This window comes from Carettochelys insculpta, chromosome 1, assembly GCF_033958435.1.
Source record: "Carettochelys insculpta isolate YL-2023 chromosome 1, ASM3395843v1, whole genome shotgun sequence".
Taxonomy (NCBI): domain Eukaryota; kingdom Metazoa; phylum Chordata; order Testudines; family Carettochelyidae; genus Carettochelys; species Carettochelys insculpta.
In genome coordinates this window covers 236,016,420-236,040,232 of record NC_134137.1, presented here as the reverse complement: position 1 = coordinate 236,040,232, position 23,813 = coordinate 236,016,420, and the positions used below count along the sequence as shown (strand labels likewise).

General features: G+C 50.1%; 2 protein-coding genes across 2 annotated transcripts; one reads left to right on the top strand and one right to left on the bottom strand.

Moving 5' to 3' along the window:
• Window positions 1–234: 234 nt before the first annotated feature.
• On the top strand, window positions 235–9,770 carry LOC142014394 (homeobox protein NANOG-like). Its single transcript, XM_074996938.1, has 4 exons — window positions 235–409; window positions 5,764–6,038; window positions 8,296–8,385; window positions 9,408–9,770. The coding sequence occupies exons 1-4, from the start codon at window positions 235–237 to the stop codon at window positions 9,768–9,770; spliced, it is 903 nt and encodes a 300-aa protein (XP_074853039.1).
• A 5,805-nt stretch (window positions 9,771–15,575) lies between these two features.
• Window positions 15,576–19,827, bottom strand: LOC142007104 (homeobox protein NANOG-like). Its single transcript, XM_074983640.1, has 4 exons — window positions 19,647–19,827; window positions 18,585–18,853; window positions 17,324–17,413; window positions 15,576–16,094 (listed from the first exon to the last, which is right to left on the bottom strand). The coding sequence occupies exons 1-4, from the start codon at window positions 19,825–19,827 to the stop codon at window positions 15,675–15,677; spliced, it is 960 nt and encodes a 319-aa protein (XP_074839741.1). The 3' UTR covers window positions 15,576–15,674.
• Window positions 19,828–23,813: the final 3,986 nt, after the last annotated feature.

Sequence of the window (23,813 nt, the reverse complement as noted above, 5' to 3'; positions counted from 1 at the left end):
TTCTCTCACACCCTCCCCTCCCCACCAATCAGCCCTCTTTTACATGACAATGTGTACTGAAGACCTGGCTGGTGCAGGATATTGTACTGCTCAGAAGGGAACTGCTACCTATAAAGGTGACTCCCCCTAAACTTTCTAGGGCACCTTCATCCCTGGGTGGTGAGCTGCAGCCCCCAAGTGAGGTGCAGTTTATTGGTAGGTGGTGGGGGGAGCACCCCTTTAAACCAAACCCCCATGAGTGCTCACTTGGTGGTGCCTTACCAGCTTTACCCAAATGGGACTGCCATGGGCTATGGAGAGGTTTACTGGAACTCAGCAGGGGGTACGGAACGTGCTGTGTCATGGCCTGGAAGGGGAGCAGTAGCAGCTGGAGACGCCCAGTTTCTGGAGGAGGAAGGGCAGAACCCAGGTAAGTCAGAGAAGTGAGATTCATGACGCCTGGGTCCAGTCCCAGATCGGTCATTGACTCTGGGGGTGGCCTCGGAAAAGTCACTTTCCCAGCCTGTGCCTCTCTTGCCAGGTCTGTAAGCGGGAGATACTGCCATAGCTTGCTTCCACAGTGGCAGAGCAGTCTGATGATTAAAGCCAGAGGCTGGGAATCAGGAGTCCTAGGTTCTCTTGCCTGCTCTTGGGACAGATTTCCTGGGTGACCTTGGGCATGTCACTCCCACACTTCGTGCCTCTCTTTCCCCTTTATAAAATGTAGCTGTGAGGTTAATTCATTCAGACTTTCAAAGCCCTGTGAGATCCTCGGGTCTAAGCACTGTCCAGGCAAAATATCCCTGTCTGTCTATATTCCTGGTGGGGGGAGGGGTAGCAGTAGCTCCGTGGTTTAGAGCATTGGCTTGCTGAACCCAGGGTTGTGAGCTCAGCCCTTGAGGAGGCAATTTAGGGATGTGGGGCAAATAGATTTAAGAGAAAAAAAAATCTGTCAGGGTGGCACTAAGTCCTGCAAAGAGAGCAGGGGACTGTACTCCATGACCTCTCAAGGTCCCTTCCAGCTCCATGAGAGGTGTCTCTCCACACTATCCTGCAAGGCTAATGGCCAAGAGGGGCAGGGGATGATCAGGCCTCACTTAAGCCAGAGATGTATCAGGGGGTAGCCAAGTCTTTGCCCTCAGAAGCTTATACTCCAAAATATCTGTTAGTCTATAAGGTGCCACAGGAGTTCTCATTATTTTTTTAACCAGCGCAGTCCTGTTTATGCATAGGGGCCAAATTATACACAGGCTCAGGCGTGCAGTTAGCATTTGCAGCTCCTGGTGCTGTCAGTGGGAATATTGCGGAGCTGACAGCCTTTACCCAGGACCTAAATGTTCAGTTATTGTTACAGTTGTTCAAGTCTCATTCAGTGTCACAGGGGGAGAGGGTAGGGTGGGGAATCTTGCTGGGCTCCACCATTGTTTCTTCCCTCTGTTTTTCTTCTTTCACCACCCTCCTTTCTGCTTCTCCCCTTCTTCCCTCCCTTTATTTTCCCTTTCTTCCCTCTCCATTTCCTGCATGGCAGCAGCTCCTAATTCCCATCCCTTGGCCCTTCCAAAAATTCCACTCAGATGCTCATCAATGGAATACTTAATGCAGACAGGTCTTTGCCTAATGCTAGCATTAGGCTTTGGAGTTAATGCCTCTATTGAGACTAATGAGGATTACATCTCTCTTGAGTCACTGTTAAAAATATGTATTGGTGTCTCAAGCTGTTTACAGGCTAGGGATTACATCAGTTTACTGTCTTCTTCTCATTTAGTAGGTTACCTTCCTGACCACAAACTACAGGCCTGACCTTTGCTTTAAGGAGAGCGCAGAGTCATTAAACCTGTGCATGCTCTTGGGCCTACAAGCACATCAGGCAGGCTGGGTGTTTAACAGCACTGATGGACCCAAGTAATTCAAGTTTGGATGTAGAACTGTGGCTATGGAGTCAATGGTCTGCAGCGATGAAGAGCTATGGAGAGCTGGGCCTGCCTCAGTTTTTAGCATCAGGAGTTGTCTAGCTGCTATTCATGTTTCTTGCTGATGTTCCTGGTCCTCCTCGCAGTTCTGACCCTCCAGTCCCTGGCGAGTTCCCTGCCAGGACTTGGGAGGTGAGCTGGGTAGCAGATGTCAGTCTGGGTACTGAGGTGTCTCCGGAACTGTGGAGTGAGGAGATTTTTTTTGAATGACGTCTCGCCTTTTCTCCCAGCTGACGGAAACTCCTAACCCTCCATTTCCCACTGGCCACTTGAACACCCTCTTCTCACGTCACGTACCTTCACCATTGCTGAAAACTCACAGAGCGACAGACACAGCCTGAGCAGTCCTGCTCGTCCTCCTGCAGCCCCTCTCCAGCAGCCCTTGTATGCAGGCCTCACTCCGCAGTGAGTAAACCTGTGCTGCTCCCCTGTCCCATGGGCACTGTCACCTTCCCTGTCCCAGACCAGCATTCTCGTGCAACCGGCCTCCTTGCAGCCACAACTTCTTGCCACCACTGCTGGGAACCTGCCTTCTCACACCCTGGGCCTCCACAACCTGGGCTCCTCATTCTCAGTGCTTAGGGCTAGAAAGTGGCAATGAGAAGGCAAGTCAAGCAGAAGTAGAGGGGTCAGAACCAGAGCAAGGCGGGGAGCAGGAGTCCCTCTAATTTTTTTCCATTCAGGGTCAGAATAAATTTTCTTATGTGCACATAGGCATGTGCAGCTGTGCACCACCAGTAGGGAAACATACTGCCCACTGTGTGTGGCTGTGAGCACTCTGCTAATCAGCCAGGTGGCACCTGAATCACTCCTGGGTGGCCGTCCATGTGCTCAGCTTACAGGGAACACAGGGAGGGAGGTAACATGGAGAACACATGTCTGTGGGGAGGTGAGTGGGGCCTGCTGGAATGGCTGCTGGAGGTGGGTGTCTAGGGGAAGGATGGGCTAGGCTTGCGCTCTTTGGAGAAGGTGATGGCTAGGTAGACCTGGAAGTGGAGAGCGTTCCCTGGGGCTATGGACTTGTCTGTGGTGCCTTTCCTCTCACGGCTGGGCCCTCACTGGCACTAAAGAATGTACCCTTGCCCTGTGAAGCAGGTATGTATGATTACCTCCATGGCACCTGTGCAAAACCTTAATCTTTGTCTCAGCTGTTGACTAGTGACAGAGAGGGAGCCATGTTAGTCTGCCTTCTACCAAAACAAACCAGCCGTCCTGTAGCACTTTACAGACCAACAACATAATTTAGTAGGTGATGAGCTTTTGTGGGGCCAGCCCCAGAGCACTATCTCCAGATCTGGAGAAGTGGGTCTGCCCCACAAACGCTCACCACCTAATACATTATTTTGTTAGTCTTGAAAGTGCTACAGGACTGCTGGTTTGTTTTCCATCTCAACTGGCAGCATTTTACACAGGTGCAAATGACTCCCTCCAGGGCCAGGCAGTGGCAGACCTAGCTTACACAGCAAGCTGCTCACAATATAATCCACAGCTCAATGCCAAGTGTCCTCTTGAACATACAGCCATTTTTCCTGAAGGTCGGGAGGGATGGTAAAAGTGAGGGAGCTAGTTACCTGTGGAAGAAATCTGTATTTTACATGGTAGAAGTTGGGAGATCCTCATTTCTCCAAGTGCTTCTTGATTCAGACTCTTTGGGGCAGGTGCTTGGGACCAAGGATGAGTTAGAATGGTCTCTAAAGATAAGAAAATATTTCCTTACTGGCCCTGAAACTGTCTTCTTCACAAATGGATGTTAACTCTCCCCACCCACCACAAAGGGGTGAGAACGGACATGTAGGGGCTAAAATCAGGGACCAGACAGATTGGTGAAAAGCTTGCGGGGCTCAAGCAGAGGGAATAAATTGTCCCAGTGCATTTGGTCAGACTTGCAAGCCAAAACACCCATCCTGGACCCCAGTGCTGGCTGCAGCCACACATGCCAGACACCTAGGGGAGAGCTGGGAATAAATTGTCCCAGCTCATTTGGTCAGATTTGCAAGCCAAAACACCCCTCCTGGACCCCAGTGCTGGCTGCAGTCACACGTGCCAGACACCTAGGGGAGAGCTATCTGTGTAATCTCACTTGTTAACATTTTCCTATTCATGCTGCCCCAATGGCTTTGCATGCTGGTGGCTTTTGTCTGGACTAACAGCCCAGATTGCTTAGGAAGCTTTTCCTTTAGATCTCAATCTTGGCTTTGTCCTTCAGGCACAGACCCCCCCCTTAGGATATCTATCTCTCCGGACAAGGGTCTTTGAAGGTTGCTCTGTCTCTTGAATGCTCTCTCTGGAGCAGAGTCCCAGCTCCCCAACCTGTCTCTGTGTCTTTTCTCTTCCTGGAAACTCATCAGCATAAAAAACGAGGAGTCCTTTGGGTTCCAGCCTACAAAAGCTTCTGCCCAAATAGCTCTGTTAGTCTTACAGGTGCCACGGGACCCGTGGTTGCGTTTGCTGAAACAGACTAACACAGCTCGCCTCCTGAGGATCCTCATCAGCATAACGCTCTGTTCTAGTTCTCCTGTGCTTTGCAATGGGTGGTGGCAGCCAGTGGGATGCGAGTTAGGCAGACTCACTGGTTGTGCTGATCGTTACCTTACCTCAGCGGTGACGATACCAGCCCTGCTTCGCCCTTTGTGAAGGGCATTGAGACCCTTGGGTAGAAGTCACCAGTGGAGTGGGAAGGAACACTACTGTTGGGACACTTTGGCCCATTGGCTAGCTCATAGGACTAAGCCTAGGGATCAAAGCCTAAAGCTCTTACTTGTGGCTGGTCATCTTGAGTGCCCCGCCCCCCATAGGTGCTCAGCCTGACACCGTAAGGCAGTCTGATTTTTAGAGTGCTGAGCAAACCTGGGATCTGAGTACCAGGCCCCTTTCAAGTTGTTTTGGATTGGGAGGCCCCAAATCAAAGCAATAAAATCCCTAGACCTAAGCCCAAGCATTCAGTGTACAGATTGACTGTGTGTGCCCATGGGTCAGTCATCACCTCTGCACCCCAACTTGTCCGTCTGTCAAAGGAGTATAACTTCACCTGTCCTGAGCAGAACTGTTTGCTCTGCTATGTGACAGAGACCCTACACTGCATCAGCATAGAGAGATTCTCCTTTAACTCAAGCACTGAGGGTCTGTGCTGTTGGATCAAAAGGGTCTGACAGCAATCCCAGCAGCCGGTGTCAAGTTAGTGGCCAGATTAAGCTGCATAGTGACAGGGCTGACACATATAGCTATAGTGCTCTTCATTCCTAGGTTTCACAGTACTCTACAGAAGCACAAGTAGCAGAGGATTTTGGGATGTAGGGTGAACTGCCCTGGGATGAACACCCCTGGGGCGTCACTGTGCAGCCTAATCTCACTATGCACAACTTCACACAGGGATATACATCAGATTCTTTTGTTGAAAAGGCACAGATCGTCAGAGATTGAGCTACAGGAGACCCTCTTTGGCTGCTAGCAGTATATGGCCTGTGTCACACAGAGAAGCAGTTTTGATGGGGTTAAATTGCAGCAAGGGAGGTTTAGGCTGGACATTAGGAAAAAGTTCCTGACTGTTGGGTTGGTTAAGCACTGGAATAAATTGCCCAGGGAGGCTGTGGAATCTCCATCCCTGAAGGTATTTAAGAACAGGTTGGATAAATACCTAACAGGGATGATATAGAGGTGCCTGGTCCTGCTGTGAGTTCAGGGACTGGACTTAATGACCTCTTGAGGTCCCTTCCAGCTCTAGTGCTCTGTGATCTCGCCTGGCTGATGGCTGTGCGTATGTATGTATGTTCTCACATGTGGGCCCATTCTAGCCTCTGTTCCCTTTTGTCTCTAGACCTCTCCCCTGCATCCTCTAGCTCTGGGAATTTGAGCCACTTTGCACCAGATTCCGCCACCAGCCCCCAGACAGAATCCTTATCCCCCCAACCTGTGTCTGAGCCCCAGAAGAATGGGAAGGAAAGAGAGGGAGGGGTGAAGAAAGCCAAGATCCGTACCGCGTTCTCCAAGGAGCAGCTGCAAACCCTGCACCAACGGTTCCAGAGCCAGAAGTACCTCAGCCCCCAGCAGATCCGGGAGCTGGCTGCAGCTCTGGGGCTGACCTACAAGCAGGTGAAGAGGGAGAGCATGAAGTGTCTTCTTGTAATGGCTGGGCTGCACCTGCATGCCACATTCAGGGCAAGGGGAGCAGGGAAATAAGTGTCGGGGGTGGGGTTGATTAACACAGAGCAAAGGGGCTAGATGACAGTATCTGTTTGTTCTCAGAGCCAGCACAGGATCTGGTTGTGATAAAGCACACTCCACACTCTTCACATTTTATTGTCCCCCTCCCTCTCCAAAAATGTCTCAGGCCTGCCTCAGAAGAGCCCATCTTGGAGGGAGCGGTAGGGGAAATTCAGCCAAGAGACAGTGTTGTCTAGTAGATAAAGTGCTCCATGAGAGCTGGGTGCTGTGTTCAGCTCTGCCATTGGCCTGCTGGTTGACCTTGAGCAAGTCACTTCCTGGCTCTGTGCCTCAGTTTTCCCATCTGTAAAATGGAATAATAGCACTGACCTCTGAGTTCCCTGGAGGGACTGTGCTAGTACCCAGTCAGTCCTTGGCATCTCTGTTGCAAATCACTGTGAGGGAACCAGTTAACGCCAGTGTTGCCAACTCCTGAAATTTTATTGTGAATATGCCAATATTTACTGATTTTCCTAAAGACCTTGAGTGACATGAAGTCATGACTAGTTCAGATTTAACTAAAAAAGAGATATCTACCCCACCTAGGTTGACAGAAAATGTGACCCCCAATAGAGGCTCCAACCCCAAGAGAAAGAGAAAGACAGAGAGTCAGAGACAGAGACTTGTTAAAATCTGGCTTAAAAATGACAACTCTCATGATTTTCAGGGCCTAATTGGTGATTTGTGAGTGCCAGGAGTTGGCAGCGCCATGATGCCAGGGTATGTGGTGTGGTTGTGCAGTAAGTGGGTCACCATAATTACCTGCACATTGTGTTCGGCATCAGTTCCCAGTCCTTTTCTGGCTGTGGTTCCAGGCACACAGGGGAATTGCCGTATAGGGCTCTGAACAGCCTGGCATTGACTAGTTCACAAATCATTTCCTCCCCATCCCCTCTCCCATGCCACATCTGCAATAAGCTGGGAACCAGCTGGGAACTCACCCCAGGGCCGGACCCTCCCATCAACCTGTCTGTCCACACTAGGGAAAAAAAAGGCAAGGATTTGCTGCTTCTGCTTAGAATAGTAACAGAGAGTAAGCCGTCCTAGTCTATACACTATCAAAACAAAAAGCAGTCAAGTAGCACTTGCTACTTGCTACTTGCTACAAGACTAGCAAAATAGTTTATTAGGTGAGCTTTTGTGGGACAGACCCACTTCTTCAGACCAATAATAATAGTTAGAAATAATAATAATAATAATAATAATAACAGTTAAACTTAGAATAGTTTGACATGAGATATGCAGCCTCCATCCCTTTAGGTTTATGGGCTTCACTTGTACCACAGCTGCAAAGCCTGCGCTGAAATGATTCGCTCAAGTCCAGCTGAACTGGTGCTGTCTGTAACGGTCTCTCCCTAGAACTGCAGCTGCCCGGTTCAACCATTCTTTCTAACCCTATCCCATAATGCAGCACATTTGGGTTTTCACTAAAAGGAAGGGCTGGGGTACTCTGGGCTTGGTGCCTTAGGTATCCCACGATGCACTGAGACAACAAACACCAAACTTCTCCCACCCTCCCCAAACCGGTTTTGTCAGAAACAGGACAAGCCAGACAACAAACCATTTGCTGCAATCAACATCCTTGCAGTGCTCTCCCAACCCATGCAGACACAGCCCTGGGGCAGCTGGCGTTGGAATCTGCCCCCCTGAGGGATCTTGATTTGGGGGACTGATAGGATGCCGGGCAGGCCTTCAGCCCTCCCCACAAACACATTTCCTTAATTTTGGCCTGCAGTCAAGAGAAATGTAATCTGTGCTCTGGGTGGGACCACGGCGAGAGATTGCATGGGGGTCGGTTTGTGCTGGTGGCTAGCACACTCATTCATTTGCCACCTCTGGAATGCACGTACTTGACACAAGGATGGACACAATGTGGACGGTATAGGCACTGGACGGAGATCCACCAACAGTTTACATAGGCCACTAAACAGGCATCTGATGCTGAACTGGGACCAGACTAGTCAGCAACCACCCAGAGGCTACGTTCCCTGATTCCCGGAGCCCTGCAGTCACCCCACCCCTGACTCCAAGACGCTCATTGTAACCTGTGAGTCAGAGGTGGAAAATGCCTTATCCCATTCCTGATCTCCCCACCCTGCCACCCCTATTATCCATTCCCCCTGGACCCTTCTGACCCTCGCTGCAGGTTAAGACCTGGTTCCAGAACCGAAGAATGAAGCTGAAGAGATGCCAGAAACACAACCTGTGGTCAGAAAGGGCTCAGTGCCTCTTGCAGGTAATGCCATTGCACAGAAGGGGGACCAAGACCATTGGTGCAGAAAGCCCAGTGTTCTGCCTTCCCCCATGGCCCAGTGGTACATTTCCTCTCTTATCCCACTTCTTGCTGGACTGGATCAAAACCATTGTTCGGCTGGTTTGGTAACCTGTCTCTGCTGTACCCACTCATGCCAAAGACTCATGATGCTTGCATCTGCTGTTCTGGGCTATTTAGCCCACTGCTATACTGCCTGCCGTATGGCACAAGGTAGCTGGCGTGGTGTGTGGTGGTGTGTGTCCCATCCCCTCTCTGCCAGCCACCCAGGACAATGGTCCATTTAGAGTTAGCAGGTCTCTTGTTCTACTGGCTCAGGCCAGTTGTGAGTGTGGCATTCACCCATTGTGAGAAAGGCCTCACGTCTCCCATATTGTCTTATTGTGCAGTACTATGCACACTGGTGTTGGGTGGAGCCCCCTTCAGGGAAGCTAGCCCTTGGCTTCCACCTCCTTCACAGTGGCCAGGGCCCCAGGCCAGTTGAAGCCTCAAGCTTTGACCTGCCCAGAGAAGCCCTTGGCCAGCTGCAGTTGCAGTCAGTTCCCCTCACCAGAACTCAGGCACACACACACACCCCTGCCCAGGGAAAAGCACCTTGCTCTCCTTTGAAGAAGTTTTTGCTGTGCTCCATGCAGGTTCTGGGGTGTATGAGCATGCAGTATGTGCTACTCAGCTTCCTGAGTTCATCAGAACTCTTTCTGGAGACCAGGGAGATGACTGATGTATCCAGGAAGCTGAACAAAACTTCTATCTCCTCAGCTAGCCCAGGTCCTGCATGGGGCATAATAAAGCCAGAAGTTTCCCTGCCAAACCCTGCAACTAAAGGTCCCAGTGGCAGTGGCAGCCCCACAGGACCACACAATCCCTTCCTTCTTGTCCTTCCTCTGGCTCACCTTGAAGCAAAAAGGTTCACAGTCTTTGTACATTTCAGCCTTGTGAGTGCCAACAGCGACGTAACTGTTTTTTGTTCCTGTTCTCTCTTTCAGACCGGGTTCCAGCCCAGCGGGTACCTGGAAGTGCACCCCTCTTTCCACCAGAGCTATCCAATCAGTGCAGCAGGAAACATCCAAGCTGTGGGCAGTCCCCTTCAGAGCTACTCAGCAGCGCAGAACCCATACACGTTCATAGCCAATGAGGAGGGGGCGGTATTTGGCAAAGGTGGGGCCACATGTAGTGTCCAACAGACAGTGGGATTCATTGCCCAGCACAAAGTAGACTTTTATCATGGCTTCCCTGGGACCATGGAATACACTGCTGCAAAGACAGGAGATGGCTATAGCTTCCACCATGCCTCAGCTACTATGACACCTTTCCCGGGCACTGCTGGCCACCCTCTGTACCACCCCTAAGCAGGATGAACGCAGAGGACCCAAAACAATTGTTACTAAATCTCTCCCTGCCTTACGTCTCTCACGTTCGCTCCTACTTGGAGTAATTGCACAGCTCTGTCTCTACCTTGCAGTCAGATTCATGGGCTCGCTCTCTCACACTCAGACTCCTCCGAAGTCACTAAAACACACATCCACATGTGCACACACATGTGTACACTGAAACTGGGTATCTTTTCAAAAAAATGTAATCCAGCTCAACCACACGACCTGGGCTTGATACAAGAATCACTAAGTGAAATTAACTGGCACATGGTACGTAGGTGAGCATATTAGTAGATTGTCCTTTCTGGTCTTTAAATCTGTTTCCGTATTGAGGCTGTTTATCCTAACCCTTGCTATGTCTTCTGTTGCAGTCTAGCGATCCAAGGTGTTATTAATCATGCAAATAAAATTTGATTTTTTTCTACTGTAAAATATTTTTCTCTTTATTTAAATATACTTGGGAAAAACTGCAGGATACAGCAGCATGTGGAAACACAAACACCATCATATGAGAGAGCCAAGGATGCCTAACGTTTGTATTATGCTTGCTTGGTGTTATGGTAGTGCTGTAAAAAGCTTCCCGCCAATGCTAGCACTGGTTCAGAAGTTAGCAAGACTAGAAACCTTATTGTAGCTACAGTGGCGCTCACGATTTTTGTGGCATGCCTGCCTCTGCACAATATTAGATGAGACTGGGGCCAGTTTAAGGATCAGGGTCCCATGCCTAGTGTACTAACTTTTAATCACGAGACTTATACACCAAAATCTCCTGGAGGGAAGAACATTTTTGCCCTCCTTCGACTTAAAAGCATTGCCTAATTGAAAATGTGACCTGAATGTAAAGGATGCAATGGTCTCTGAATCTGCAGACAATGAAACAATAGCTCTGAGAGGCAGGACCTGCCCTGTTCATTTCAATGGGGTGTTAACTCTGCTGTTAGGTTCTGTTAACACTACCCCAGCAGAAGACTTGGGGGCAACTATGGAGGGGCGTGAGAAGTGGATCTGTCCCACAAAAGCTCATCACCTAATAAGTCATTTTGTTTGTCTTTAAGGCGCTACAGGACTGCTGTTTTCTTTTATCTGTATTAGTTTATCATATTGAAAAGCTCCATTAAGATGCAAATTAACATGTTTGAAGCTGGGTGCAAATGAAGTGAATTCGCGTATTTCCAGATAAGTGGGTCTGCCCACAAAAGCTCATCACCAAATAAATCATCTTGTTAGTCTTTAAAGTGCTACATTTCTGCTGCTTTGCTTCATTTGATTTAATGCTATTAAGAAACAAATGACAAAAAAATCCTGGCACCCTCTGCTGTCTCCATTCCAAACTGGAGATTGGGGGCTGCACAAGGGATGCCATCTGTTCAGGTTTCCCAGGGACTATTTGACATAACTTCCCCAGAAAATCCTTAAGGACACTCAGGTCATATTCCAGCCTACTTTTATGTACTAGACTCAGTTGTGGTCTCCAGCATACAACCACAAGGCATACTTGACTAAGGTCCACATTAGAAATGTTACAGCTGCAGCACTATAGTTGTGCCAGTGTAACATGGACACTACAGCTACGGAAGATGTTCCTCTGGTTCGATAGTAAATCTACCTGTCTGCGAGGTGGTAATAGGCCAATTAGATAACTCATTAGCTACAGTGGGATTGATCTGATTTAGCTACACACAGGGCATGATTTTTTCCACAGCCCTGAGCAACTCTGGCATGACTTGTAGTGGTGTAGCTCAGGCCTGTTATTCTCTGCCTCCCATACCTGGTTCCCCATTTGTTGAAATGAGAAGATGCTAATTTACCACACATATGTGCTGCCTATGGTATAGGTTGAACCTCTAGTCTGGAACTCTCATATGGTAACATCTGCAATCCAGCATTTTAGTTAGCTGGACGACCACTTACAATGGCTGTGGCCAAGTTTCGCGTAGTCCCATAAAGTTTTTGTGCCGTTCTGTGTCTTCCGTGTTCTGTGCTGTTATTTAGCTGTAGTTTACCCCTAAACGTCTTCTAAGAGCCCAGTAAACAGCTGTGCTGCTAGACAATATTGGCCTCCGTAGTCCTGCAAGTTCTCCCATCCAGCACTGGTCAGGTCCGAAGGGTGCTGGACTAGAGAAGTGCAGTCTGTACAAATTCATCCATATATGCAAAGTGCTGAGATCTTTGAAGAGAAAGGCAAAACACATTTAACCTGGGTAAACTGTAATGTCTCACCAATTAAAATGACAAAGCAGTAGTTATAATTAGCTCATTTTTGGTTGCGCCCAGGCCCTGGAGACGTGTTTCTTTCTCCAGAGGGCGAGTCACCTCAGGGGTGAGGGCATGTAGACTGAGGAGGGAATCCTGTTTTAGTTTCTCTGGGTTGTCACCTGTCTGGTACCTTTCTTGAGCATTCAATTTTCTTAGGGAAATGAATGTACAAACTGCAGTTTTCTTGAAGGTTGCCAAGCAACTGATTCCACTTCTAGAGCCAACCCATTAATTACACTCTAGATACAAGGCCTCTGCATCTGCAGACATCCATCTGAAGAGACAGAATGATGGCACAGAGCAAGTGGGACAATTCCAGTAATGCTGCAGACCTGGTGTTGAGCAGAAGAGAAAACAGAGACAGGGAGCTGAAAAAAACCACAGAAAACCTGCCTCCAATTCTTTCCAGTGCATGTCTGAACTGGAGAGCAGAGCCCAGGGGTAGATGGGAAAGCAGAGGAGCACACCATCATTTTCACCTTAAAGTGAATAATTGGCATTATTGCCAAGTCTTTGTGGTATATTCATTCTGTAGGGTCTACAGCAATGATTCACCATTTGTTTACCAGTGTGGCCCCCAACATGTTAAGTGGGCTGAACCCAATACTATCTATATGGCCCTGAGTATGTCACAAGAGCTGCCATCTCCATGCTGACTCAGCCACAAGCAGCCTGCGTGTTGCAGGTTGGGAATCACTGGTCTACAGATTAGTGTTACTTTGCAACCTTTCTGAAAGGGGTTATGTTCTTATTTGATTTTTGTTTATAGTCCATGAATAGAACATTCTTGTATTTCTTAAAATCCGAGCTGTCTAAATCAAGAGATTACACGGTTTCCATTATAAAAACTAAGTTTCTAGCCCTCAAGTTTGCAGAGAAATCAGAACCCAGCAGAAAAGCACCCAAACATTTCCTTTTTTTTTAAATCAGATTTTGGGGCCTGTCAACTCCTGACATTTAAACTCTTGTGGCTGGCAAATCTCGATGCTTTTTCTCATCTGAGCAGGTGGAAGTTGTCCCCACAAAGGACTTTTCATTCTTCAGGATGAAAGAATACAAAGTTATTACACCATTGAATCAACACCCCATTAAAATAAATTCAGTTTATTTTTCCATTTAAATGTAAACATGAATGTATAAAAAAATTAGATAGAAAAAAGTGATAACAGATACAGCATACCAAAACAAGTTAAAATCGCACTTCAAGTAAAAAGGTTTTTAAAAAAAATATAAAAAGAAAAAAATACATATACCCAGCAATCTGATAGGAAACGTTTCCATAAAAATGTAAGGAGGACAAAGTTCTTGTGCAGCTAGGATAACATTGAGAGAACAATGACTCACTAACAAACTACTGCAGAAACCTCCAACACCCGCTATTCAAACTAAACAAATCTTTAACGTGTCATTCATTTTTCACCGCTGATGCCATTTGTTCACTTTTTGCACTTTGCTTGGGACAGTGGAAGTAGTCCATTTTAGCTTGTTTTGGGTCAGTTTCACAAGCTGCAGGTTGTACATAACCTTACATTTCACTGCACTGCAGGGGATCACTAAGATTTTTAAAAACTTGTTTTTATTGACATTTAAGAGGCATTTATGAATTATTTGTTTTTATAGCAAGTTAGGGTGTGGGTTTTTTTTTAATTCTCACCTCTCACTCTCCCCTCCCCCCCACAAAGCTTAAACACTGAGTCAAGGAAAAACTGACAGTGCCCCACGTTATATAAAGAAACATGTAAATAATCCGATTAGATCGTGGAAATGTCTCTCTAAGGAGACAGCAACGAAGGGTCCTGTGGCACTTTATAGACTAGCAGAAAAGTTTTGAGCATGAGTTTTCGTGAGCACAGACTCACTTCATCAGATGCTGGACATCAGATGCTGAAGTGAGTCTGTGCTCACGAAAGCTCATGCTCAAAACTTTTCTGTTAGTCTATAAGGTGCCACAGGACCCTTCATTGCTGTTACAGATCCAGAACTAACACGGGTACCCCTCCGATCTCTAAGGAGAGTGAGGGAAGCCCCACTAACTGAGCTGCTTAAAACTAGAACTGGAAAATAAACAAGAGGGAGCAGTTCTGCACTGGCTCTGGGAGAATGGGCTACACAGGATCTAATGGGCTTATCTGCCAGCTCTAATTTCTAGGTTAAGTGATCTGAGCATCAGGCTTGAAATAACTAGAATATTTGTGTCTGGTTGCCACCCTCCACCCTGGAGTGGCCTCATTCCAGGGGTACTGTGTGTGTCATTAGTGAAGTGCGATGGGACCCTTCATGTACAGAGACATGAGTTATTATTCCTACTACAGCGAACCCTAGATCTAGTGGACCCCATTTTACCAGACATTGTTAATAACAGATGTCCACTATCCCCCCCTCAAAGAAAATAGGATCACTACAGTCTCAGGGTTCCTGGCTGCAGCTGGGACTGCCACAGCCGGGGGGTCCCTGGCCGTGGCTGAGAGAGCCGCGATGAGCCCCTACTTCCATCCCCTCCCACAGAGTAGACTTTAAGAGACTCAGAGGCTACCTGATCAGTTGCTGTCACAGCGCGGGTGACTTGTGAAGCCACAGCCAGGGTCACAATGGGCCGAGAGCCTTCTGGCAGAGCAAAGCAAGGGAGCTGTGGCAGAAGAGCAATTAGGACAAGATCTGGCACCTCTTAAATGGACTGACCCCCTCAAGGAAGTTAGGCACACTGTAATTGCTTACTTAGTACTTTCTCCATCTTCCTTCCCTCCCCACCTTCGTCCTCCGCTCCTCTTTCTCTTAATTACACAATGAATTGAAATTAGAATCTGAGTTCCATTCACCCCCATGGTGGTCCAGAACTGTCGCAAATGATAAGGTCAGAGCTGATTTGCGTCACCTGAAGGTTGGGCCCCAAATACAGATTTATATTTTAAAAGTCTCTTGCCAGTGTTTGGCAGCTATGCAGGCTCTGAAAGAGAAGGGATTGCAGTTATTTGTGATTATTGTAATCTGGGATTTTTAAGATTAGATGATGGTTGGGGCAGGAGTGTCCCCTGTTGAAGGACATGCTAACTGTTAAAATATTACCGAGATTGGCTGGTGGACAACAAAAGGAAAGACGGAAACCGAAATTTCACGTGCATAATCAGGAGACACTTTTTAAACAGAGAAGGGTCTGGTGAAGAGCAGAAAAGGAAAACCTCATGCCTGGGCACATTCCAAACAAGGACTGGAAATGATCTATTGAGGGGATACTGCAGTACTGGGGATACTGGGAAGGGAAAGGACTCACTGGTGTAGGCTCTGCAATCTCCAGTTCCAGCATTCACACTTCCCTGCATGCACACGGCTTGCCATGAACATATAGAGCCTATTCCTGGAGCCAGCCAGGGTCAATAGGAAGAAAGCCAACTTCAGTGCCACGCAGCACACTTCTCGAGTCACACAGAGACAGGTGCTTCTTACAGAAGAGACGGAAGAGACAGATATCCCCGCATCCTGCAAGGTGCCATGCCCCTCCCTCCACTACAGCCAGTGGGAGCTTGGGGACTCCATCTCTCAGGATCAGGGCCCCGGTGAACTGAGGTGGGAGAAAAGGGATGGAAAAAAGAAAGAGAAGGAAAGGGAAGGGAAAAGAAAAGTGTAGGCCTAAGAGTTAAAGTTGCTTTGTGTGCCTTGTGGATACCATGCTGTCTGGTACTGCTGGCGCCCAGCAGTGCCTGGGAAGGACATCGCATTGACAGAGGCATTCTGGAAGTGGTAGCCATCTTCTGTCTCCACACTGGCGTAATCCATGTTTGCTGGGAAGCCATGATAAAAGTTCACCTTTTGCTGGCTGAAGAAGCCCATTGTCTGCTGGGCACTGCAGGCTCCCCCCGCTTTCCCAAATAACCCCTCCTCCTCGATAGCCATGAAGGGGTACAGGCTCTGGCCACTCCCATAGGTCTGGCTGCTACCATAGCTCTGATGCACATTGGTCACAGTCTGGATATTCCTGCTGGCACCAACAGGACAACCCTGGTGATAGCTGGGGTTCATATCCAGGTAACCTGCCTGATGAAATGCATTCTGAGGGGTGGGAGGTGGAGGTGGGGAAGAGAGAGAGAGAGAGAGAGAGAGAGAGAGAGAGAGAAGGCAATTCAGCAAACAGATACAAAGAAACAATACCAAGGCTCCATTAGCAAAGCCAATTATAAACTCTTCTTCACATACTTCCAGTGTGCTACGTACGATATTACACGTTTCGGGTGCACAATGGTACCCCAAGATCTCTGGCAGGGTGGGCAACAATTTTGAGGAGCCACTCATGCATCTGACGAAGCAGGTCTTTGCCCACGAAAGCTTATGCTCCAAAATATCTGTTCGTCTATAAGGTGCCACAGGACTTCTTGTTTTTGAAGATACAGACTAACACGGCTACCTCTCTGATCCAAGAATTAGGTAAGCGATCAAGGCCTGCACTTTTCTATGATATTAGTGGAGGGAATATAGGTCTGGGATGGAGGCTGCGTGCAGGAGGGGCTCTGGGTGTGAACTGGGGTGCAGGAGGGGTGTGGGGTCGGGGAGGGAGTTAAAATGCGGGGGGGGGAGGGTGTGTGCAAAGAGCTTGGGTTGTGACCTGGGGCAGGAAGTTGGGGTGTGGGATGGGGTGAGGTGCCAGATGCACTTGCTGGCCAGTAGGAGCCTCCATCAGGCTCCCTTCCTGCTGGGCCCCTACTAGTCTCCTTCTGGCAGGGGGTGTCTCTGCAAGATGCACACCCACAAGCATGTCCCAGGCAGCACCCACTGGCCAGGGGCAGGTTATGAAGACCTCCCCAAAGAGCAGGGGGTGGCATGAGGGTCAGGCTCCCTGCTTGCTGCTGTTGGGCTGCAGGATATTGGCAGCCCCAAGCATCGTAGGGGCCAGATCTAACTGTGTGAGGGGCAATATTTTGCCTAGCACCAATCTATGCACTGCCACAATACAGTAACAATGCCCCAGGGAAGAAAGACTCCCTTCACCTCGCCCTTTCCCTCCTGGGGGACTGACTGGATTGCAGTGCTGTCCATATGCCCGACTCTTTTCCAACCCGTTCCTCAACCTGGGACCCCAGAAGCAGAAAGTTCTGCTCATCTTCCTCAAGATCCAGCCAGTCTCAAATGCAGGCTTACAGTACAGGATGCAGTAAATAGAGAATGAATAAATGCTGCACTGGAAACAAATCCCGAGCAAGGGCTGGGTACTGAGCCCATGAACATCCCTTACCAACTGCAGAGCAAACTCATATGCTAGATTCCACAATGAAACCTCTTCTTACCTGGGGTAGGTAGGTCCCTTTCTCCATCCACTGAGTCTCCTTCTGGCATCGTTTAAACTTCATCCGTTGGTTTTGAAACCACGTCTTTACCTAGAGGTGATGGGAGTAGGAGACAGGGCATGAAATGTTTTTTTAGACACTTTTTTAGACAATACACAATTACTGAAATGCAGCAGCTTCTGTGCTGGAAAAGGGGAGGCCAGGGCAGTTAGGTAGAGTGTAGGAAGAGAGCAACACCACTACAGCCAACTGAAATGGGAGAATGTTTTGCAGGGAGGCAACATATAAAAGACAGTCAGCCCACTACAAACAACCACAGGTTCTTCATGATCATAGTCAGAACCTCTCCTTGCGTGTGAAGGCCGGACCTCTCCCCACCAGCGTTTGCGGCAGCCCAGCACCCCGTAGGATGATGCTCTTAACACTGGGGGCAGAACTAACGCACATACACACGTCTTCCAGGCCTTTCCCAACATCACGGCGCCCTCTGCCGTCACGCTGGGGCAACGGGGGCCAGCGGGGACTCAAAGGGCCTAATGACTGCTCCCTACAGAACAAATGGGATGGGACCAAAGCTCTCTCTGAGCCGAGTGTCTGGGCAGCAGCCCCGCAGAGATTCAGGGGCCGCCCAGCGGATGAGCAGAGCACCCACAGCCAGCCTCACGTGTTTCTATTGGTGGGGCGCATCCACACGTGCCTTGGTGCACACAGCAAAATGCATTCTGCCTAGGGATGCAAAACATTAGAGGGACCCCTGGAGGGGACTCTTCATTGCCTGCTCCTTGTTTACTGGATCCCTGTGTGAAGTGGGCAGCTAACCAAGTGGGGAATGCCTACCGGGAGCATTGTAACAAGACACACCCGCCGTGCGGCAGCCCTTTAAAGACTAACAAAATGATGTCTTAGGCGATGAGCCTGCCGGGGGTTAGGGCAGACCCAGGGCACTGTCTCCAGCTCTGAAGAAGTGGGTCTGTGCCACGGAAGCTCCTCACCTAATCCTGTACCTTGTGTTAGTCGCTGAAGGGCTACCGGACGGCTGGTTTGTTTCCTCAGGAGACAGACTAACAGTCTCTGGTGCAGACTGTGTTACTGTTCCACATGCTGGGAGCACGGTGGCCATTGCACAGACACCAAAGGGGCCAGGCCCGGGGGTCTGCCCTTGCCCCGGGAATCTCCCACGAGCACAACCGACCCTCTTCGTAGGACCAGCTCCGCTCGGGCCTGCAGCCCGCACCCTCCGGGGCCAGAGCCCAGACTTCACCTGCTTGTAGGTCAGCCCCAGGGCAGAGCCCAGCTCCCGGATCTGCTGGGGGCTGAGGTACTTCTGGCTCTGGAACCGCTGGTGCAGGGTTTGCAGCTGCTCCTGGGAGAAGGCCGTGCGGCTCTTGGCTTTCTTCACCCCCCCTCCGCTCTCCCCGCCGCCCAGCCGCATGGCCGGGTGCGGGGACGGGGGCGCGGCGTTGGGGCTGGTGGCCGAGTCCGGCGTGTAGCGCAGCAGCGTGCCCGAGCTGGAGGAGGCGGGCGAGAGCTCTAGGCGGGAGAAAGGAGCGGCAGGGTCAGAGGGAATGGGCCGATACCCCCGCCCCGCACACCCGCCTGCAGCAGCGGGGAGTCTGCGGGCGCCGGCCAGCGAAGGGGAACGTGCCCCGGCGGCCCCCCGCCGATCGGCCGGGAAAGCAGCAGGCGGGGCCCGGGGGCAGAGCCCCTTGGCGCGGCGACCGCTCCCCGGCGCGCCCCGGCCCGTCCGCGGTGGGGGGTGACCCTCGGGATCCCCGGGGTGTGCCCGGGGCTGGGGAATCCACAAGCGCCGGACGCCCCGGCTGGGGGGCGCCCACCGGGGCAGCGCTCCCGGGGCGCTCAGGCCCTTCGGCAGTGGCCCGGCCCCCGGAGTCTGGTTCGCCCCGCTGGCCTGGCCGGCCTCTGCAACCGGCACGCTCCGCCCGCTGCCCGGAGCCAGGGGGGCCTGGGGCCGGGGCCCCCACAACGGCGGCGGCTAGTGGGGCCCTTCGCCGGCCGGACACGCACCGACCACGTCGCAAGGCGGCCCGGCCCCCGCCCCCGGCACTAGCGTCTGGGGGCCCCTCTCGGCCCTGGGGGCCGCCCCGGCCTCGCGGAGGGGGCTGGTTCTTGCACCGCTGGGCCCCTTCCCCTGCTCTGGGTCCACCCCCCGCCATCGGACACCCCTTAATTCCCCCTCTCCCTCCCTAAAGCCACGGCGGGAGGGTCGCTGTGGAGGCAGAGATCAGATCTCCTACCCGCGCCGAGGCTGCCAGCAATAGGCACCTTACCCGGGTGGGCTTCAGACAGTCCGAAGCCGGCCTACCTGGGTTGGGAATGGCCTTCTCCTCCGGCTCTGGTAGCGCCTCATCAGCATCGGCCGCCTCTTTGTGGGGGCCATTGTCCAGCTCCCCCGGGACGTTCCAGTAGTAGTCGCCGTACCTTATTCCGCTGCCTACCCCGGCTTGGTACGCCTGGTAGGCGGGCATGGCCAGGTGGGCACTCATGCCTGCGTGCGTCTGGGGAAAGTCACCCCAAAGCAAACCCCAATCTCAGAGGAGACAGGGCGGAGATGGACAGGGACTGGCGAAAGGACAAAAGGACAAACAGATGCCCATAGAGCCAGGCTGAGGGTACATTTATGCCCTTCCTAACCTGGCCTTGATTAGAGAGAACTTTCAAGGCCATTGTCATGTTAAAAGTAAGTTGATTGGAGGGGAGTGGCTCTGCCCTGGGAGGGGGAGTGGACAGAAGCTGGGTTGGATGGGGGAAAGTGAAAAAAATGGGAGCTTAATAGGGGTAGTTTATAAACGCGGTTTGCAAAACTTAAATATAAACATGGATACCCCAAAGTCTGTTCCCTCCTGCTGTGTACAGTCCTGCTGCTTCAGGGAGCCATGATCCTTCTCTGGCATGGCTTTAGGAGAGGCACAGAGCTGTATGTATACATAGGGAGGTACCCTGGGTCACACAGTATGGTATCCACAGCAGAGAAGTTACATGGACCGATAACTTCAAAAAATCAGTGAGACACAGGAGTATTAGTGCCCTTTCCTCTGATATGTAAAGCACAGTACATGAAGGCCAGGTAGAGGAGCCAGTTAAATAGCGGACATTCTGCAGTTGTGCCTGGGCAAAAGGCTTGCGCAGATTGGCAGAAAGCAAAATTTCTGGCCTCTGTCTCTTAGGCAGAGTGAAAAATACTTTGATACTCCAGGAAGGATAACTACATAATTTCCTTCGTACTTTAGCAATGGGCTATATTACTTGGTATATCACTTCCCTTAGGAAGTCAGTGTATCCCCCTCCCCACCCAACCTCAAGGGCAGGATCAGGGCCTCTCCCCAAGTTTTAGAAGCATGGGGAGATCCCCCCTCCTAATATATACCTCTCCCATCCATAGTTAAGTCCGACTCAGCTTTCCCCCCAGGGCATGAAGAACACAGGTAGGCCTGCAATGTGAGATTTAATAGCAGAAAACCTTTCAGGGCTCTAATTACAAACAGTTAAGCAAATACATACAATAATCGTTTAGGGCTTTTCCTTCTCCAGCGGTTATTTAAAGATGTGACTTGTGGGAAGAGGTGTTCAAAACAGAGCAGGGTTGCTCATACCACGGGATTGTTTGGGTATTGTCAAAATCCCCCGGCTTGTATTTATAGGGAGGCAGCTCCAGCAGATACTCCTTACTCTTTTTCACATCTTTTGACTAACTTTTGCCCCAGACTTTTTAAACCCCTCCCCTATTTTTGCTCTTGGAAGTATTTGTTTACTATGTTCTCTCCTTTCCTCCCCACCCCCCCCAGCCCTCCAGCAGAGCGACAAAAACGCTTAAAAAGATACATCCCCAAACACCTTTGAATGCCTCCATGCAGAAAACAACGCTTAATTCTGAAACAACAAGAAGGCCTGTGGCACCTTGTAGGCTAACAGATATTTCGGAGTGTAAGATTTCGTGGGCAATGACCTTCGTCAGATGCATCTGATGAAGTGGGTCTTTGCCCAGAAAGGCTCACGCTCCAAAGTATCTGTTAGTCTACGAGGTGCCACAGGACTTCTTGTTGTGCTGGAAGATACAGACTAACAGGACTACCTCTCTGATACTGGTTTAATTCAGAGGTTTTTGCTTTCAATGTGCTTGGGGAACTCTGACATTTCCCTTCCCCCATCCCTGGGTCCCCAACTCTAGAACTCCAACTGGGGAGCGGCCCTGGGGAGTTTCTCTGCAGCATAGTGATGTGGCGGGGAGCCTACAGGATGCTCTGGAAGAGCACCTGGGTGGAAAGGTACGCCTGGAAAATTGGTATAGGGAAAAATAAGCTGCTGCGGAAGAGCCTGAGCTGCCTAATCCCGAACACTAGATCTGACCAGGTGGAAAGCTCATCACCTAACAAATGGTTTTGTTAGTCTTTAAACTGCTACGGGACGGCTGGTGTGTTTTGTCTGAACTACTAAAATGAACAAACTTTGCCAGATGGCCTTTGCCTTCACTGGGAAGCAGGCCCAGGCCCCGAAAGCCTTTGGTCGGTGTCATGCTGCCAGGCCTCTCTCCCCAGCAGAACAACCCACCTCTCTCCCCACCCCCACCGAAGCCAGCCCAGGGAGCGGGGAGAGGCACCAGACACCTCCGCCCCGAACCTAAAGGTATCCGGGCGGGGATCCCTTGTGGCACCAGCCAGACAGGAACGCACGCAACCCTCCAGCCAAAGCACCAGCGCGCCCCGCCGGGGGGCCAGCCCGCCGAGAGCCGCTGCCCATTCACTTGCAAATGAAGGAAGGCGGGCGATCGCCTCGCCGCTTCCCAGCGCTGGGCGCTAAGCCTATGAGCTCTGCCGCCGCGGTGGGGCGCTGGTAAATCAGCCCCGGCGGGCTTAAATCACTGGGCTGTTGTTTCTAAGGCCGATTGCTCAAGGAACACCCAAACCCACCGCGGGAGCTGCCCCCGAGGGGAGGGGTCAGTTCCCCATTAGCCTTTCTTCCGAGCCCTCGTTTAGATCAGTACAGCTCTTCCTAGGAAAAGCAGTCAAGTAGCACTGTAAAGACTAACAAAATGATATATTAGGCGAGCCTTCCTGGGACAGACCCCCTTCTTCAGACCAGAGCCTTACCAGCGGGTCTGTCCCACGAACGCTCACCTAATAAATCATTTTGTTAGTCTTTAAAGTGCTACTTGACTGCTCTTTTGTTTTGATGGTATATAGACTAGCAGGGCTCCCTCTCTGTTACTCTTCCTACAAGTTGGTCTTAAGTGCAATGTCAGCGGTGGCAAAACACCTGTTGACTTCCATATAAGCCTTGTGTACTGTGACATAGTCCCAGCATGGGGAGTATGTCTTTTCAGGCATTTGCCACTGCCTTAAATAATAAATATAGCTATCGTGCTACATGATCATTTTAAAGTACAATGGGATGGTAATGACACAATAATGATGCCCACATCACTCAAGTCGCAGGGTCACACCATGCCTCAGTTTCCCAAACTCTCAAATGGGCATAATAGCCACAAAGATATTCTGTGGCACCTTATAGACTGATATTTTGTAGCATAAGGTGCCACAGAGGACTGCTTGTTGTTTTTGAAGATACAGACTAACTCGGCTACCTCTGATACTCATCACAAAGGCTACGTCTACACTAGCCAAAAACTTTGAAATGGCCATGCAAATGGCCATTTCGAAGTTTACTAATGAAGTGCTGAAATACATATTCAGCGTCTCATTAGCATGCAGCCAGCCGCGGCACTTCAAAATTGACACGGCTCACTGCTGCACAGCTCGTCCAGATGGGGCTCCTTTTTGAAAGGACCCTGGCTACTTTGGAGTCCCCTTATTCCTACGAGCAGATGGGTATAAGGGGACATCGAAGTAGCCGGGGTCCTTTCGAAAAGGAGCCCCATCTGGACGAGCCGCATCAATTTTGAAGTGCCGCAGCTGCCCGCATGCTAATCAGGTGCTGAATATGTATTTCAGCGCTTCATTAGTAAACTTCAAAATGGCCATTTGTATGGCCTTTTTGAAGTTTTTGGCTAGTGTAGACGCGGCCAAAGATATCAAGGCTCCCAATTTCCATCAACATCAATGGATCTGGTCTAGCGATGCTGACCTGCTTTGTGATATACTGATGAGATGTCTTCTGGTATTACTATTATAGGTGTATCACCTGCATCAAAAAATAAGGCCCTGCGAAGAGTTATCTTAACTTTGTGTGTGTGGGTAATGCCAGGAAATTCTGACGTCAAACTGAAGCATGTGCACTCAGGGTTGGGACCTCAGAGCCAATTAATAAACAAAGAAAATATCAGGGACTGACATTATTATTTTACATGATTGATCTATTGCATCAATAAAAATTAGACATGCATGGGTCCATACTGACGCATTCACATGCACATGTGACTTTGCAAAGCGCACTGCTCAAAATATTAATTTTCATAGCAATAATAGCATGTAATAATAAACAGCTAGTACTACACATTGCTGTTCACAAGCAGGTC